Source organism: Diabrotica undecimpunctata, chromosome 9 (assembly GCF_040954645.1).
Source record: "Diabrotica undecimpunctata isolate CICGRU chromosome 9, icDiaUnde3, whole genome shotgun sequence".
NCBI classification, from domain to species: domain Eukaryota; kingdom Metazoa; phylum Arthropoda; class Insecta; order Coleoptera; family Chrysomelidae; genus Diabrotica; species Diabrotica undecimpunctata.
In genome coordinates this window covers 12,274,158-12,294,608 of record NC_092811.1, presented here as the reverse complement: position 1 = coordinate 12,294,608, position 20,451 = coordinate 12,274,158, and the positions used below count along the sequence as shown (strand labels likewise).

At 33.0% G+C, this 20,451-nt stretch overlaps 2 protein-coding genes across 2 annotated transcripts in view; one reads left to right on the top strand and one right to left on the bottom strand.

The window, feature by feature from the left end:
* LOC140449541 (uncharacterized) overlaps positions 1–20,451 on the bottom strand; it is a 73,244-nt gene that overhangs the window by 33,531 nt on the left and 19,262 nt on the right. The gene's annotated exons all lie outside the window — the stretch shown is intronic.
* The window catches only part of mthl1 (adhesion G-protein coupled receptor methuselah-like 1), a 368,256-nt gene that overhangs the window by 339,149 nt on the left and 8,656 nt on the right, over positions 1–20,451 (top strand). The window contains exons 5-6 of the mRNA XM_072542748.1: positions 14,335–14,473; positions 19,279–19,450. Of these exons, the coding sequence (XP_072398849.1) occupies positions 14,335–14,473; positions 19,279–19,450 (311 nt within the window). The remainder of the gene's footprint in view (positions 1–14,334; positions 14,474–19,278; positions 19,451–20,451) is intronic.

Genomic DNA, 20,451 nt, shown 5'->3' with positions numbered 1-20,451 from the left:
TAGTAACAGATTGAAATCGTTTTATGTTGGGATATATCTTTTCCTTGATAAGATACCTGGTCTGTGGAGACTTGTCGTTTTTATTTTGTTTGTAGTTGTCTTATTATAGAGACCTGCTTTCGACTAATACAAGTATATCTCTTTGGTTTGTTTCTGTAACAAATCCAGGGATTTACAATTACTTTTACTCGTTCACAATCTTTTTCTTCTTTGTCTTATCAGTTTTAAATATTAGCTGCTCCATTTTTGTCTAAACAATGGAAACCCTCAAATTCAAGAGACGGTCTGCTAAGAATGCAATTATTCGTCACTGTAATTGGATTGCAGAAAATGTTTCATTGGTCGATATTGATTATCTTTTGAAAGTTCGTCGTGAGTATTTACAGGTTGAATATGATAAATATGAATGCGCACAGGATGCAATCGAGAATTTATTGGTAGATTCCGCTGAAGATAGCGAGGATCGAAATATTGTAGATGATTTGTTTTGTAAGGCAATGGGACTTATAATATGGGAGCCCGTCCTCTCATCCTTTACGTATTATAAAGTAGGTAGTGCATCCCATTGTTCTTCTAGGTTACATGTGGGGGAAAGACCTACCACACTTATTTCAGATTTATGCCATCTACTCAATGTAGTTAAATCTTCTCAAAATGATATGTTAAAAGACTCATCTTTTTCACAACCTCAACCTTCTTTCGAGACATCTACGTCTCAGATACCTCGTGTGATGGCGCCTAGTTCGTCAGGTCAGCTATCATCGACTTCAGCTCATGTAGATACTGTCCCTAAGGCGTTACCTACGGGCCTTAGCAGTATTGCATATTGCCTTCCACCTGTTACAATGGTAAATGATAGTGAGTCCTACAAGACTCGTGACGATCATACAAACGCGAGTTCTTCTACGGGGCTATCCTTTAATAATGTACATCTCTCTGGACCTCAGGTCCCTTCTAATATTCAATCCTTATCTAAGGATTTTTCTTTGCACGACATCCATGATGGGGTGTCTGACGATGACGCTGTCGATACAGCTTCGCGGGGAGCTAACCCCGATACACTGGCTCGATCGAAATCTTGGCATTGTGAGCCAAAATTCTTATCGTCTCGTGACCGAGACAATTTTAAAAAATCTAAAAACTTAGATGTTGCGACCATGATTGGGTCAAAAGTTACTAGAGTGGTATTACATCCATCTCTAGATTTAACATTCGGGCTACATATGTTTAAAATGTACTCCTATCTTTCTCGTTTACGCCGAGTAAAAGCATTTGTGTTTTGTTTCATCAGAAACGTTCGTAAAAAGCAAGCTGAATTGCTTATCGTTCAAGACTTAAAAAGTCTCTCGTTTCCTCGTATATTGGAATCGTTGCCATCCGGTATTGCCAATCCGGATAATCAGTTGGATATTCCGAATTTATTTCCAGAGGAAATTATTCACCGTACGACAGTTAGCGGTATGTTGAGGAATGCTACCATTCCTTATTCTAACAATCTAGTTGGTTTGAAGATGTTTAAAACACACGTACAGTTGGGCCATGTAGGGCCCCAAGGTACGTCCAATTGTAGAGATCATTTCGGACTTAGTTGTTGCACATTTTATAATGTTGAAAGTCCCATCCATCATTGTGTTACCTGTTCGAGATTTCTTTTTATTGCCATAGATTATGGGATATATTTTTTGCTTAAAGCTTGCGTAGCTTTATTTGTTTATGTATTTGCGCCACGTTATATTAAACTAACGGTTTTAACGTTTGGATAGTTATGACATTTTATAGTGACATTGTACGAATTCTTTAAGGTACAAAGAATTCTTAGGAGTCGCACCATTTTTGTTTTTGTTCATTTCAAAATTGCCTTCTTATGTATAAAAAGCCTTGTTTATTGAATAGTATAATGTTCGTATTTTATCTATTCTTTATTTCTTTATTTATCGTAATTTTGATTTAATATAATTGACTAAGTCTACTCCTAGCTTAGAATTAGTCGCCGCTTTTTTTATCTTTTTTATCGAGAGGGAGCTAAGTCTCACCCTGAGATATAATTTGCTTATTGTTGTTCGAATTATCATAATTATCGTTTATGAATAAAGCTTATGGAAGAATATAGTTTCTTCGTTTTGCATTTTTACATTTTCGTCATGATTATGTCTGTCCAGGTAGATTGCTAATATCTAGGGACAGTGTTACAATTCATACGATATTGCTTTTACCTTTGCTGCTTATTCGTTTCGAATATTTTAGTGGCCATTCCGGCTACAAATATTCTGTTTATTTGCCCTTGACTTATTTGTTGTTGCGGAGAACCATTTCCTTAGGTTTGTTAACCAGGATATTTGTCTTCTCCCAATTCCTTGCTTGTCGCAAACTATTAGAAGGTTATTTGTAGTATTTATATTGAGTGCCGTCTCTCATAGGTGTCCGAGACATCCTGATTGTTGCCTTCTAACGATATACATCACTTTTCTTTCTTTCCTCGTTCTTTTTCATACGGTCCCGTTGGTTAACTGGTCCGTTCATAATATCCTGAGGATTCGCTTGTATCGCCACATCTCGATGGCTTAAAGTTCATGTGTTGTATCCTAGGATAATAGAGGAATGCACTTCCTATAAGAGAGGAAATCTGTTTTATGTATAGTACTGAGAATTGTATAATTGTAGTGATGTATATTTAGTATGTAGTTATGTATTTGTAACCTATTATCGTATGTATAAGTTATTGTTCTTTGTGCTCTTTTGTTAATGTGGCGCTCTTTTTTGTTGTTTAAGTGTGGCGCTCGTTTCGTAACCGAAGAAGTGTTTACGGTTTCGGAATTTGTACAGTGCGTCGGGAGTGCAAAGTACAGTTATGTTTTATTGGCACGTATGCCAACGCGGGGAGAATGTTGCAGTTTCGCAACGAGATATAAACATTTATATAATACTAACAGACTTTGTGGTAGTTTTGATTCTCCCCGTATATCAAGATTCCATGTTCAAGGGTGCATCTGTGTTAAAAACTACATATTACGAGACGGGCCATCTGCAAAATGACACACATTTGAGATAAGAATAGGAAGAGGAGTCGAGTTTTATCTCTCAAACCACACACATGTGTGTGCGTTTGGGTTAAGAGTACCTTAAGACACTTGCCAGCGGTCCTTTGACCGAGGAAGTCGGTTTGATGCAGAAAAGTTGAAATTAGAAATTTTGTGGTTCCTGGTGTACGTCGATGAAGACGTTGGTAATAGCGATTGGTGCTATGATTTATGGGGTAAGCTACAATACACCATAATTTTGTTGCTGCATGGGCCAAGTACGTTTATTTGGTGCCCAATTATTATCAGTTGTGCCGCGATCGCGATTGAACTTGATTGAGAACATTTCATTACCTTTATGTAGATTTGTATATTTTTCATATTATAATAATTTCACTATTCTTTTTGTATATATATCACAGTGTTGTGTATTTTATTACCTAATATTAACTCATAATGTGTATTATGAGTATACTTTTGCATTGAGTTTAATACTTTGTGTTTATATGACATATATATTCATATTTTTAAATTTTTTTGTATATTATTTCTATCTATAACGTGGTATATATACAATCGACAGTTTTGTTTTGTTTATGGTTCTCTTTTTGTGTGTAAGTTTGTACTACATATATTCTTCTTCTTTTAAGTTTATATTCTTCTTTATTTATAATTGTAGGTATATTGGGTTATGTATATTTATGGTTTATTTCACCTCTTTTTAAAATAGAGTTTTATACAGTCCACTTGCTTTCATTTCTTTTATTTTAATATACATACCCAATCTAAAAAGGGGGAAACCAGCGTGTTCTAGATTGAACAAAATATCTTCTCTCCCCCTTCAGGATGACCCCAATTGTTATATTGAGGTCATCGTATGTGCAGAACGCAACAGTCACAAAAACCAGTGGCAGTATAAAGATTATTGTTTAGTGCTTGATAGACCTCATGTAGTACAGAAAACATAGCAACACTGGTACATTTATTAGATAAAAAGCCGAACTGACTTTGTGATAAAATGTTGTTTTCAACGAGAAAGGACATAAGTCGGTGGCCCTGGCTGTGGGTGAAAAAAGGGTGATTTTACACTGTAATCCAGAAATTTATGTAATGTGGCATAGGTTATAAAGGGCAACCTCAGGAGCAATCCCCCAGTTCATTCAACAAAAAAATTTTAGTTATTGTTTATTTATGAGCGTTCATAGGTGCAAAATACGTATTTTTTTAGTTTTTTTTTTCATTTTTTGCCTAAAATAAGTGTTGCAATGGGTAACACCTAGGAACCTATCTAAAACTTAACAAAACAGCAAAAAAATTGTAGTGTCAGAATCATCTGATAATAATAATGAATAAGTGAAGCACAACTCTAGAAATTCCTTCAGGACTTTTTTTGGCGTACACTTGTGTTTTGGCGGAACTAGTAATATGATCTGCCCAGTCTTCTACAACAATATTTGAGAATTACCTGTGAGTTTGTAAACATGATTTAAAAACAATCATTGTCAGCATTTCATTTATTAAACAGACTATCTAAACCCACGTTTCTTAACTCAAAGTTGTTTCAAATCGATCATTTCCATTGAATTCCTTGCAAGTGAATCTTATTAAAATATAAATTGAACTATCTCTTCAATTGTTCTGAATCGGAGGAATGTGAAACATTCCCGATCTCAAAAAGAGCCTACACTACTTTCATTATTCAATCAAAAGCTTATCCCACATAATGCCTTTTCTGTCAACAAACCACGTTGAAAGATCTTGTTAATCTTCTCTTACATAATTCATGAATAGGACTTCCTTATTAATATTTTTTATTAAGCTGAATTAGCGATTTACTTGTAGAAAGTAAGTGAATGAAACGTACACTGAGAAACTTGATGATAGTGCAGCTTCAAGGCGAACGTGACGATCAATTATCAAGTGGCTTTAAAACAATTTGATAGATGTAAAAATTAAATTTTCCTAATGAAGCGAATTTTAAAATGCTTATTAGTCCATTCTTTTTCGATAAAATATAGTAAAACCTCAGGATTTTAAAGAACCAGACGGATTTTTATGAAATTGTGCAAGTAAGCTTAATCCCCTTAAAAAATTATATGATTCAAATGTGTGGTTTTTGTTTTTAAGGGATGAAAACTCCTTTTTGTTACCAAAAACTGCAGATTTTACGGTATTTAAATATTAATCATGTTTAAGTATGTTCAATAAAAATTTATTTATCATATGGGGATGCATTTTATAATATATAATTATTTTTCAACCCTTAAAAGCTACCCTTTAAGACAAAATTTGCAAAGAAAATTATCTTATAATGCATTTTGTAGTGACTTGAAAATCAATTTAATATTCATATCTCGCATATGTTTTATTTCGCAACTATTTAATATTTTTAACACTTATAAAGCACCCCTTACTCTGAAAGGGTCTAAAAAAGGAACTTCTCACACCTAAGTGCAAACTTAAAACGTCAACATCTAAATTAGTTTTGATCGTAAAAAAATTTAAAAAATGGAATATTTTCACCAAAAAAATTGTATTGTATTACTGAGATAATCCAGCTACCACTTCACTTGTTTACCGCCAAATTAGAATCATAAAATATCTCCATCGAATTAGAATCTATGGAGAGGGCATCACGTGACTAAAAACGACCTAACTTCGGCCATTTCGTTAAGATTGTTTTGACACTTTTGACAGATCGTATATGTTTGTTTACGTTTGTTGTTTTTCGAATATTTTTAGTTTTATAATACTTTTATAGAAACTGTAATAATATATTGTGATAGTGCATAATAATGGTTTCTTGTTCTCAACGTAGTTGCAGTACCAGAAGCAATGTTAATAAAAAAAAATCGGTTGCCTGTAAAGTCGGTTTTACGGGCGAAGATTTTACGTGACAACGTCTTTTTCTCGGTAGAATATTTATTGATATGAATATTATTAAATTGCACAATAGGAACAAGGAATTGAATGAAAATAAGAATTGCACAAATTTTAACTATAGAAATATATTTTGACTAGCAATACGCGCTGTTTCTTCTCAATCGACTGAATTACGATTGATTTAAACTAATAATTTACTTAACACTATCAACATTTGTCAATAGTATGACATAACCTATAAACTCAGTTTCTCAACTTTTGTGTCAGTCTAACAATTAATCAATCAATCATAGTTTACGATAATGAAATATTAGTGTACAATTATTTACCTTTATTGTTGTAGTTGTTGTAAATGACGAATCTAAGCACTCCACATTTTCACTACAGACACAGCTGACGATACTTTAACCACACGTGTGAACTTGTATTATGACGCTTTCTCGGTTTTCCAACGCCAAGAACGCTCAAGAAAGACAGAGACACAAGCACGCACCGATTCAACGCGCCTAATTCTCTAGTGCTGCGCGCGTAGCGGACCGATCATGTTTGAGTGGGAGAGAGACGCAAGGCATTCGCCGGTCCGGCGGGCCTCTCTCTCGTTCGGTGACTCATCGTAACAGACGTGAGCGGGCGTTACACTTTTTCATGAGTGACTCCGAGCCACAACCTAATTTAAGACGTTGTCACGTCAAAATATTGCATGAATAACGTTCTACAGGTTAGTATACAAATATGTAAACAAAGTAATGGCCCGTACTTCAGAGAATAAATTAATAGTATTTGACTGTATTAATTTATCTTTATGTATAATATATCGTGTTTTTAGTGTTTACCGCGGGATAAATAAATCATAGTTTATTAAAAATATATTGCACTTTTTTAGATTATGATTAAATCTTCTGAATAACTAGTCATATTTTTATAGTAGTTTTAATATTATTGAGTCCGGCCATGATCCTACCGCCATATTAGTATCATCGTTAGCCACGCCTACCTACGCCGTTTTTAATACACACGTTAATATGCTCATAGCTTCTCCATAGATTCTAACTCGATGAATATCTCCAACGACACGAAGATCTCGCTTTTGTCAATAATATTCTCCTAGTCAGCTATTTGATTTCGCTTAGTGGCGTTTGTAAATGTAAATAACCAATTGGATAACGTTTATTCTCTTTGAAGATTCCAAGACGCAATTCTTAAGGTGTTTCTCCCTCGAAGATTTTTAGACGCAATTTCGAGTTATCGAAACCACCTAAAAAATGTTAATTTTAGAGCAATATCACCTTGTTGTAAATCTTGTACTCTTTGACAGTAGTATGGATGTAGAAGTTGTATCTCAAATGTTATATGAACAACGTTTTTTGGCATTCCAATATACATAAATTCCCGACATAAATTTGGACAGCTAAATTACTGTTACACTGCGCTTTTCCATAAATAATCAACATATCATGGTATTCACGAATCGAAAACATTTTCACGGTAACACGATTGTTCCAAAATATCTCTTTACTAAAGTTGTGACTCTCTACGTTTAGATTTCCGTACAGTACGTAGTTGACAGATTTCTTTTTGCATGTATCCAAAATGTATTTTCGTTTTTTTTGTCAAACGGTTGAATTTAGAAAAAAAATATATGACATTTTTGCTCCAAATGGTGCCTTCTACCAATACCTTTAAGGAACGCACTATTTTCGGGGACACTCTGTATACATGATTTATTTACTTTGCAAATGCCCTTCTAATTGATTCTGTATGTCTAGAAATATACCGTGGAAGATCTTGATTATTTTTAATTTTTACTTGAGTTTAACCTGAACTACCTACACAAATGAGTGACCACCTACATAAAGTATTAAGAGACTGATGCACTCTTAGCAAACATTAGGATTCAGCATCGGGCTAGCCCCAAAAAAATCTAGAAAGATGTATTAGAGCGCCTTTAAGTCATCGTCTATGGTGCCAATTTTTTTTCTATATATTTTAGATACTTTTTAATAAAGACAAGGTTGATATATATATATATATATATATATATATATATATATATATATATATATATATATATATATATATATTAATATATAATATATATATATTAATGTGATATCTAGAATTTTAATTTTAAAACTTTACAAAAAATATATATAAAACATTATTTAAATTTTTGATTTATGATTTATATCACACCTTTCAATTTTGTTATCTCAGGTTTTACTCGTGCTTCAATATCTATACTTTACAGCTGATGGGTTAGGTCCAAAAAATAACGGAATAAAACAACATAATATGATATGAAAATAATGTAATAAAATAAACTGATTAAAATAACTCCAAAAATTATTAGCATACAATGTTTATCAAATAAAATTCGTTCTACGTACGTGAACCTTCAATAATGCATGGATAATATAATACAACTACAATCTAAGATACAGCTTATTATTCTACATAAACAAATCAAATAATATTCAGTGTCCTTCCTAATGCAATTTTGATATAACGATTGTACCAAGAAAAATTTGTATGAATTATCCAATTCTCTTCACAGCTCCGTGTCCCCTCTCAGAACAAATTTGATCTCCTTCGACTATCGACAACTTATTCACACGTTACTAATATGATATAATATTTTTTAACCCAAAGTTCTCAAATTTAATATATTATGAATGTTTCTCCCGTTGAAACGCTTCCTCTGCCTTGAGCTGTCCAATTCCTTGTTCTATGCAAAATGAACTATCAGTTCTCAGCAGCCTCCTATGTAATTGGGAATATTAAACAAGATATTGCAATTTAGTGTCTTCAATGCTCTCCTTCGAATGCACGTACCTTTCCAATGATGCCAGCCTCTTTTCCTCTCGCCAAACTTAATCTCTCGTTCCGAAATAAACAGCGATACGTAGAATACAAGTAGGAAAAAATTACTTACAAATTTGTACCAGATCAGCTACCGTCGGACACAATTACTTCACCAACTCACAACTTATTCTTTATCACTTACTACCCTTGGATACCACCTCGAAAACCAACCATTCACTTTTAGAAACTGGAACTAACTAACTCTCTCATCTCCTCTATCCATTCATCCAACCTCTCATTATACACACCCATCACCACTTTCCAAATTCTCGGCCAATCAGAAATTTGCATACCACTCCCACATAAAATCAGAAATACCTACAAACTTTCCTAATTCATATTATTTCTACAAGGACCCTTAATTTCTACTGGGTATTTACATATTCCGAACAATCATTTATTTATTAACTATTTTTATTGTCCTTTTCATGGCGCAAATCCGGCTTACGGAACACTTTATGGCTTATGGGGAAAAACCATCGTTAACTTCTATTCATTGTACCCGCACTATTGCACTTGTTATATTTATACAAAATATTATTTATGACTAAGATTACCTTTGGTTAATTCCAGGCAGCTCGGAGCATTTTTTTTATTTTCTATAATCTCTGAAATATTGATTTCATCGTACATTTAATATTTTTACCCTTCAATTTTGAATACCACAACAATATATATATATATATATATATATATATATATATATATATATATATATATATATATATATATATATATATATATTTCCATTTTTTAAATCAATTAACTTTTCGACTGAATACAATCCTGATATAACAGCTTAAGGTTAAAGGTGACAAAAATAGGGTTTTATTCAAGCATCATAATATATTATATCTTGTTAGCTATTACCTTTAAGTGGAATTAGTCACCATGTTTGGCTTAAATATAATGATTCTGCTATATCGTGGTTGATTGCATTGATTGTTAAAACTAGCTATACGTTACGAGGATGTACTAGCATTCAATTTCTGCAATAAATTGGTATACATTACCAGTGGATTTATCTTTTATTTTAAAATCAATACTGACTTGTTTATGAATGAAAGTGACGATGGGGCTTATTCCGACTCTGGTAGTATATTCTACATAAACATAATGTAGTGGAAAAGAAATTCATAAACCATAACCTACGCTAAATATTTGTCTGTATCACTGAGTCATAATTAAAAGCTTCGTTAGGTATTTGGCACTGATATTAGCAAAACAATAATTTAGATAAATACACAATGCAATGCAAACTTCCTTTTTCAGAAATTTTCAGAAAATTACTATTACCGATTGAAACCATAACACCATCTATTTTTACCTTCGTGTGAAACATTTGATAATTTTTCTGATTAAATTTAGTTTCTTCAAAGCTTTAACAATTTTGTGAAATATGTAAATGTGTCGATATTGTAAAATTTGAAATAGACGTAGACATAAACAAAACGCCAGACGATTTTTAGCCTTAACGTTTCAAAGTCCGTCATAGCGTAGCGTTAAAGTGCCGCCAGTAAAAAGAGGGAAGTGAAATTGAATCAGAATCTGATTTGAAGGCGCCAACGGCAAAAGGAAACGTTCAATCACTGTTAGATTGATTGATAGATACATCGCTTTCCTTTAACTAGAACAAATCAAGACGCTATTACACATAACTAGTTTGTTTTTATATAAATAATAAAAGCTGTGAAGTTTTTTGATTGTCGTTAAATACGCAGAAGTGACATCACTAAATAGTAGTTGGAGCAATTCGGATATGGAGTCGATCCAAAGAATTTAATATCGCTCAGACAACTAGTATTTAGAGAGTATTTGTTACAAAAGAGAAACGTAAGTGACGTTTATTAAAGACGCTTAAATTAATATTTGCAACTGCATTCTAAAAAAAGAAAATATAAATGATGATTGTTAGAAAGTGAGAATGTGTATTGAAAAAGCAGCGTGAGACTGTAGAATTTTATGGAACAGTAGAATTTCATCGGGGCTCAATGGTCCTTCGAGCTGGATGTGAATGTAGTGAAGTATTGTGAGAAATTTACGTAAACTTTTATTAATAGAAACTAAAAACAAACTAGATTGTACTGTCACTAAAAATTGTACAATTTTATGAACAAAGCTTACAAAAAGTAAACAAAAATAACAATAACAATTAAAATTTACTAAAATTACAAAATTATCAATATCACAAAATAAAAGATAATCAAATATAGAATCCATTGCAAAATTTAACAAAATTGCAAATTGCATAATAAAACCTTACGATCTAATAAGTTGAAGTTGCTGCATGTGATACCCAAATATATATATTTCTTATTTGATTATCTCGATGTGTCCTAAATATCGTATTCTCTGCTCTTTCGTTACAGTCGTTATTTTTAGCTATTATTACGTTTACTTCGTTATTTTGTTTACTACTTCTTGGTCTGTAGGTAGTTCTATTACTATGTGATCATCTACAATTCCATGGTGTGTTTCCATTACTACTTCATTTTTATTTATCATAATTTTTTGTAAAATAATAACCACATTTACTGTAAAATAATTTTGCCAAATTATTATTATTCCCCTAGCTAGTTTATTTAGTAATAGATCGTCATCATTTTTCATACGTGGAGAGAGAGTTCATAAGCTCCTCTTTTCGTAGAAAGCTCTTATTTATTTATTTTTTTGAAGAATTATTTCTACAACATACCAATCAATTTGAATTATTATTTACGTCATCATCATCATAATCAATGGCGTTACAACTCTTCGTGAGTATTTGCCGCGTTTACTATTGCCTTCCATGTTTGTCGGTCCTGTGCCACTATTTCCCATTGTCTCACTCCCATTTTCTCCAGATGTTCTCTTACTGCATCTTTCATTTTACTTATACGCTGATTATATTTACGTCGTTATAGGCATTTCTGTACGGACCGTATTCAGAATACTACAAGAGAGCAAACGGTCTCTAAATAATAAAAACAAAGTTGAATTTTCTTTAAAGAGACCTTTACGAAAGTCACCTGTGACAGATTTACCAGAATATCAAATTACAGATATTCGGCGTATAATACACGATTTTCATAGAACAGAGAATTGTCGTGTTACTGTTAATAAATTCAAGAACAAAATTGAGACAGATTTGGACATTGAAGTATCAGAAGCCTCGCTACGAAGAATTCTTCGAAATATGAATTTCCGTTGGAGGAGAGCACACGACAACAGAAAATTGTTGGTTGAAAAGACGGAAATAAGGGCTTAGAGAATCAAATATTAAAGACTTACCAAACATTATAGAAACGAAAGAGGCCCATTGTTTACCTCGATGAGACATATGTACGGACATACTTTGTCGAAAACTTGGAATGATAATTCTAGTAAAGGGTTACTGATGAACATTTCGAAGGGTCAACGTTTAATAATAGTGCATGCTGGTGGTGAAATGGGATTTATTCCAAACGCGCTTTTAATATTTAAGTCTGGTAGTAAATCCGGTGACTACCACTTTGAAATTAATGCCACGAATTACCGAAAATGGCTAAAGGAAAAACTAATTCCAAATTTACCCCCTAACTCAGTAGTTGTTTGCGATAATGCCTCATACCATTCGGTACAAGTGAATCCTGCGCCTAATAGTAATTCCAAAAAAAATGATATGATTGATTGGCTGATTAATACCAATATAACATTTAATCCATATAAGTTTTAAACCCGAATTGTTTGCGTTGTGTAAGTACCATAAAAATCGTTTCAAAAAGTATGAATTCGACGAACTTTTGCGTGAATATGGTCAAACTCCTTTACGGTTACCTCCATACCATCCGGATTTAAATCCGATAGAGCTAATATGGGCTGCGATTAAAAATAATATTGCACAAACTAACATGACTTTCAAATTGGAAGATGTGAGACACCTGTTGGAAAAACGAGTTTCCGAAATAACCCAACATCCGAAGTCCAAATAGACCGTCAAGAAGATATTCTTCTTCTTCTTCCTTTGTCCTATCCGTTTCGGACGTTGGCTATTAACAAGGCTATTTTGACTTTGTTTACGGCACCTCTGAACAGTTCGGTCGATGTTAGTCCGAAGCATTGTCGCAGGTTATGCATCCATGAGTGTCGTCTTCTTCCCGGTCCCTACTGTCGATTCTTCCTTGGACTATTAACTGTAGCAGCCGGTACTTAGTATGCCTCATGACATGTCCGAAGTACTCAAGCTTCCGTTTCTTTACGGTGAAGATTATTTCTTTGCTTTTGCCTATTCTCTGCATTACTTCCACGTTAGTGATGTGGTCTGTCCAGGATATCCGAAGAATACGGCGATATATCCACAGCTCAAAGGATTCTAGTTTCTTCAGGGTGGCTTCCGTTGTGGTCCATGCCTCTGCTCCATAGAACAAGACCGGAAAGACATAACACTTGATCAGTCTTAATTTTAGTTACATTGAGATTTTGCTTGTGAACCACTTTTTCATATTGTTGAACGCGTTTCGCGCTTTTTCAATTCGTGATCTTATTTCTGTTGACTGGTCCCATTTTGTGTCGACTGTGGTTCCAAGGTATGTGTATGTCTCCACTTGTTCTATTTTTCGGTTGTTTAATGTCAATTGCATCGGAGGTTGTTGTGTTCTGCTGATGAGCATGCATTTAGTTTTGATTGTATTGAGTTCTAAACCATATTCTTGACTTGCTGTGTGTATGCTTTGCATGAGTCTTTGAAGCTCGTTGCAGTCATTTGCGATAATAACTGTGTCGTCAGCATATCTAATATTATTGATTACCTCTCCGTTTACTTTGATACCCTCCGAAACTTCTCCCAGTGCTTCTCTGAAGATTTGTTCAGAGTATATATTGAACAGGAGCGGCGAGAGGACGCACCCCTGTCGTATACCCTTTTTAATATCTATCTTCCCACTGTGTAAGAAGATATTAATCCCATTATAATAAACTTAAGGAAGTGACGATAGTGACATCGAGTGTTCTTCGGAAGAAGAAAATTAAATTAGATTTTGTTGTTCTTCTTTGAAACATTCACATTAGGTATATGAATTTTTAAAGGGTATGTATATAGAGTTAATTTTATATCTTCAAAGTTTTCATTTACAAATTTAGATGTGCATATATTTTAGAAGGACAGCAATATTGACGGTAGTCTTTATTATATCGCTAATATATATTATGACTTTATTATATCACTAAAAGGCTTCCAAGAAAAGAATTAAATCAGGTAGAAGTTCTAGGTACATGTAATTGGAACCGTTCATTAGCACATAATTATCAAATACGCAATCCTAATTTTTTTGTAACTTCTATTCTGTTTAGAGAAGTTTCAACATCAGCTCCTCACTACGTCTTTGAAATTGCTTTAAGAAAATTTAAACCATAATTGCATCGATTTATCATAAACTCAGTGGGTAATTTCCAAGACAATTTACGCTCAGAACAATTCCTTAATATTCAATGGATGAAGTAAACAGATAGTCGTAGCGATTAAGATTTAACTTCTCTAAAGAAATCTTTGTTAATATATTTTTGATAACATTTACTGTTTTGTTTTTTTTTATTTAAACTATATATTTTGTTTCAGGTGAAACCGAAAAGCTGACTTACTTCATGGGCCCTATTGGTACCTTATTGTTCATCAATTTGCTATTGTTCGGTCTCACTGCAAGAGAATTAACTTGCGGTTTGTGGAAGAGGGAACTCGTTAAATCAACTTCTGAACGGTAAGCAATAAGAAAGAATAATTTAATAACAGTTACTTTTTTTCCATAGCAGGAAATGTTTTTTCTCGTTGACTGATTATAAGATATTTTGCAACCAAAATGGAATTATTGTAAAAATAACTGGTAACTGTTTTCTTTAAAATAATGTTGAAAGTATTAAATTATTTATTAAATAATGGGATGGCGGTTTGGTTTCCAACAATTTAAAATTTTGTGGTAATCCTAAACTCGTCTTCGGAAAAATACACTTCAATAATGAAAAATTCAAATGGAATATTCTATATTTTTTTCATATTTATATTTCTCTCATAATTCTTGTTCTTATACTATTGGTCTTTGCATTACTATACAGAGTATTTAACAAGTTATGACCATTTTTATTTCAAAATTCCTATGAAAGAAGTAATGCATAAACAATTATTTAATTTATATAATAAGGTAAACAATGTATTTAATTTTTAAATTAAGTTTAATTGAAATGATTAACTAAAATTTGTATACAAGGTGAACTACAAAACGAAATTACGATTTTTCAATTTTTTTAAATGGATCACCCTGTATTTTATTTTTTAGAAATATTGTATTTATAATACTCTTTAATTTTGTATAGTATTCTCTATACCTAACTCATTATTTTCCGAGATATTTTTAGTTTTCTTCAAATGTCGGGAATACATTTAATTTTTGTAAGTAGAAATAAGTATTGAGTATCTGTTCGAAAAGTAGCTCCAGTACTCGATATTAGCTATTCATCGGTTATTCAAATCATACAAGAAAACAAAATGCATGCCTATAAAATTATACACACTCAGTAGCTCATGGAAGATGATTTTGACAGGAGAACGTATTTTTGTGAACAAATGATGGCAATGTTAGACTGCAATGTGATCCAATTAGAACATGTTTTGTTTTCTGATGAGTGCACCTTTACTCTTCACGGTCATGCTAATCGGCAAAACTGCCGCTATTGGTCCAGGGAAAATTCTAACTGGATAAGAAAAGGCAGTACTCAATACTTTGAGAAGGTTAACGTGTGGGCAGGAATTATTGAAGATCAGATCATAGGTCCCTTTTTCATAGATGGCAATTTGAATGGCGACAATTATTTAGCATTGCTCCAAAATAATGTAGTGCCAACGTTGACTAACTTGTCTGATCCAGGAAACCCACAAGTTCCAGCGAATATGATATGGTTTCAACAATATGGAGCACCACTCCACTACCAAATCTATGTCCGGCAGTACCTCAACCAAATATTTTCAAATCGGCGGATAGGAAGGCGAGGATCGATTGAATGGCTACCACGATCCCCCGATCAATGAGTCTAATGGCGTCAAGCCATTAGACTTTCTCTTATGGGGATATGTGAAAAGTATTGTATACAAGACTAAATCCACTGACTTAGCTGACTTACGAAGACGAATAATGATTGCGATTAGATTGATCACATCTGAGATGTTGACGTTAGAAGCAATTTCTATTCACGGTTAGGATGTTGCCAAGACGTTCGCGGGGAGCATTTTGAATATTTCCGACACTGACATTATTGTTTTTGAATATTTTGTAGCGACTTTTGGCAAATAGATAATTTTCTTTTCTAAATGTGAATTTTTGCATTTTACTTAATATATTCGAAACAGTCAAAGATAGGTATAGGACATTGTATTCAAAAAATGTCTAAAATGATCTGAGGAATCTAAAAATTAATTAATATACAGGGTGTTCCATTTAAAATAAGCAAGTTGGTAGTGGCCATCGCTATCTGATTCACCCCATATAAAAAGTTTTTTCGAATACTCTCTCGTTTATTTATTAACTAATTTATTCCATTTAGCTGACACACAGTGTATTTTAAGTCACTTATTTATCTTTTTGGCCGCTTTCCAAATAGAGTATTCACTGCATTATCGTAGATTGGTTCACTCAGATACTTATGGGCTGATTCGTTTTTAATTTTAGTAATTCCTCTTTGTAGTTATTGTCGTTCGTGTCCTCTGCCATACCTTCATAAGATTTCGTTTTTCCCTAATCAACTTTGTTATTTTTGGTTAATGTGCGATAGATGTTTTTCTTTAGATTATGGGTGTGTTACTGGGTTGTTCCACTCGACAAGCAATTTGATGACCAAGAAAGATAGTTCGATAATATAAAACTATATATTATACTATATAATGTAGCTGAGCTAAAACGCGAAAAGTCCCTGAATGTGTCAGATATACTGACTTCTTCTTAATTCAAGTTATCTTTTGTGAATCCTACTTTTACCCTATCCGAAAGCAATTAGTATCAAGTAAGGCATAATTTAATGGCACTACATTCCGGTGTTATTTTTCTCTAAAGGAACTCTTGCATCTCAAGGACGAATCAGCCTAAGAAAAAACTCTAATGGCTCTAAGCCGCTAAAAGCTAGAGATGGGAACCTCGATTTAAACAAAGAAATAATTCAGGCGTTACTTCTTTATAACAATAGGTATGGACACGTTGATAATATTGATTTCAGCAGTGTAAACTGATTCTGATTAATTAAGTATTGTATTTACATGCATACTTCATATTGTTTCAATATCTTTTTACCATGCTTATCATTTTAGTTTGTGACCTAATTTAAAATTTATCATTTTAGTTTGTGACCTAATTTAAAATTTCTCACATAAATAAAATTTGTCTTGCATTTACCCTTAACTTTAAGATTTAACCCTTAACTGTCATGATCAAGTGTGGCTCTGCCCAATTCGTGCAGAATTTTTCCCTAATAGACCCGAAAAACATTGAAAAATATACATGGATTAACTTAAAAAGCTGTAAACAATAACAAATGGCGTCAGAACCAGTTATATTCAGAAATGAAAAAGTTATTATTTAAACACATTTGAAAAAATGAAGAATAGAAAAATTGCGAAGATATGATATCAAATGAACTGATGAAATATTGTGAAGCAGCATGACTAAACAACTAACAACATTTATTTTCAGAATTATAAAACAATAAAATACCAGAAGAATGGAGAACTGGTGTTATTATAGTTTGTTGGTCAAAAATTAACACAACTAACTAATTTTCTTATATAAGATTATAAAATCACTACTTAGTTCAGGAACTACTGTACTATTGGTAGCTGTCTGTAACCGAATACTGTCCACCTTGATGTTGCCGGTAGGAGCAAGTTTTTTACCATATTTACGGGCACTTGCAGAACTTCGAGGAAAAGCCGATGTAGTTAAGTGGCTCTGCACACGGAACGGCGGTTTCTTTTCTTCGGATGTGCATACGAAATTCATTAAATATTTACAGTAACTTTTGCCAATTTAAAATTCTGAAATTAGGTTTTCGGAGAAACGGATATCATTGCCGGTGGGACTATATAATTTTTATGAGCCAATTAAACCACATTCTGTGTACAGACATGCAAAATATATGTTTTATGCGAGATTATAAATTTGTTTATTAGTACGTACATATTGCGTACTAATAATACCATTTTTCCTGGAAATCATAAACAGAAAAAATCTTAATAAAACCAGTATACAGCTGATCAGATAAAAATGCTAGGCTAGGTTAATGACCTCATAATACTAGATTAAATATATGTATATATAATAAGGAAAAATCTTGGCAAAACTCGCAACTTAGCAGAAAAAAATAGATGAAGGTGGAAGGCAACCGTAAATACGTATTTCTGAGTAATTGGTCCTCATCAGTACGGTGAGTTAAAAATGGAGCAAATTAACTTAACGCATTAGTGCCCAGATTATTTTTTTCTTAGTTTTTAATGTGATGCTAATATTTTTATAATAATACTTACTTTTTATCAGCGAAGTCCATTATTTGAAGCATTATTTCTTTCGGTATATTTTATCCAGGAACAGATTCAAAACAAAGTTCTAATAAAATCGCACATTTACGACGATGTAAACACTAACACCTTTTGACATGAACTGACCTGTGTTTAACTGAAAATTTGCGACGTAGGTGATAGAGGATCTATCTAGATGGCACCGCTTTGCCGTTACATAATCGTAACGCTAGGAACTAATGGGTTCAGAAAGGATCTACAGGAGCCATGCGACCAATTGTGGCAGTACTGTCAGAAGTCCCTGCATTCCAGCCTGGTGGTTCTTGCATAGTCTGTATGACTCTGCATTTACAGCATTCTATATTTACTGAATTACTTCAAAACTATTTGGCACTGTGAAGTTTTATTTATTTAAAACCTTCATAACTAGATGAAATACCAAGTGTTACATGTGGTTGAACTCGTATTAAAGTGAGGATTCCGATAATAATACAATATATAGAATGTTGTATTTGAAAAACCAAAGCGAGTAATTCTTATATCAGAAAAATGGTAAATTTGGCAACCTTGCAAGCACCAAATAACCTAATTAGCCATTAACCTAATTAAATGATAATTAGGCGTTTGCAGATAGACGACGTAGAGAAGGATCTTAAAACCGTGAACATCAGGCAGTGGCGAAGGAAAGTATCCGAGAGGGCAGAATGGAAGAACATTGTTAAGCAGGCCAAGACTCACAAAGGGTTGTAGCGCCATTAGAAGAAGAAGAAGACCTCAACAACCATAGTGTAATAATTTAGTAGCTGTCAATAAAACTAAATTTCACTCCACAACTTCAACATTTTATTTTATCTACGTCTATCGAGAAGAATCGGATACAGGGAATTAGAAATAATTCGAACTTATAATTACATTCGAATTTGTCCACTATAAAATATAATCGTCGTTATATAAATGTTTAACTTTATAAATTAATTTTTTATTTTACTTATTAAACTTTTAATCTTTTAGAGCCGCACTGGGAAGAGTGTGCTTGAAATTGGTAGTGGTCATGGGAGTGACGTGGATAGCCGATTTGATCTCATTTGCTGTCGGTGGTCCTCAAGAAATATGGTACCTCACTGATATAATCAACAGCATCCACGGTGTTTTTATCTTTATTGTTATTGGATGCCAACCTCAGGTACGTTGTTTTTTTTTAATAGATGTTATATAAATGATAGTGATTTATAAAACATTAAAGAATATTTTTTTCTCAGAAAATAAAAATTTTACTAATGATTACTGACTATGGTCGTCTTTTGATAAAATATCGCAATTTGCTACATATATATTAAATGTTATGGAGATTTGCTAATTTGCTATTATCCCAGGTGTTCCAAACGAAGCAGGACGGTATGAGTAGTATGTGGACTCGGTAACTAGTCCACATACTACTCAGTTTTTTTAAAGTCTCCATTCAGAAACGCGGCACTAAACGCATATTTTTCGGAGGTTTATTTCTTCGGACATTTTGTTTGTTTACAATGATAATTTATCGACTGTTCTAACAACCATTCAAATTTCGTCATTTTGTGTCATGTGGAACAATTTCACCCAATCATGTCAACATTAGACTGATAATTGCATTCAGTGCAATTTTCAATCCCTATGACAACACGATCGAGTTTGACAACTTCATCCAAATAAATTTCAAAATGTCACGTTTCAAAGAACAACAATTGCTAAAAATTACTGGTCATGGCAATCAGAATTCTATAAAACCATACTTGAATCTCGATCAAGAACACCACAACAAGATTATAAATATTATGCGTGGTAATAGATCTTCTATAGTAGACAACAGCAACGAATCTAATGTTAACTTAAATTTTAATAATTGTACTTTCACTAACTACTTTTAAAAAATAAATGTTTCGTTATGTTGAGTTATGATTTTTTTTTTTCGAAAAATTATCCGCCGAATATCCCTCGGACATTGATGAATGCCTCATAATTTCATGACAAATTTCTCAAGCTCGTTGCTTGGTAACAGCACTCAGCCTTCGGCTTCGTGCTGTTACCACGGAACGAGCTTTCGATTGTCATCTGTTATCAATGTCCTAGGGATATTACTACTGATAACATCTGATTTTCGACAGATCTCCGTCTCTCTTGTCATTTACGCCGTCATCACTTCTGTGA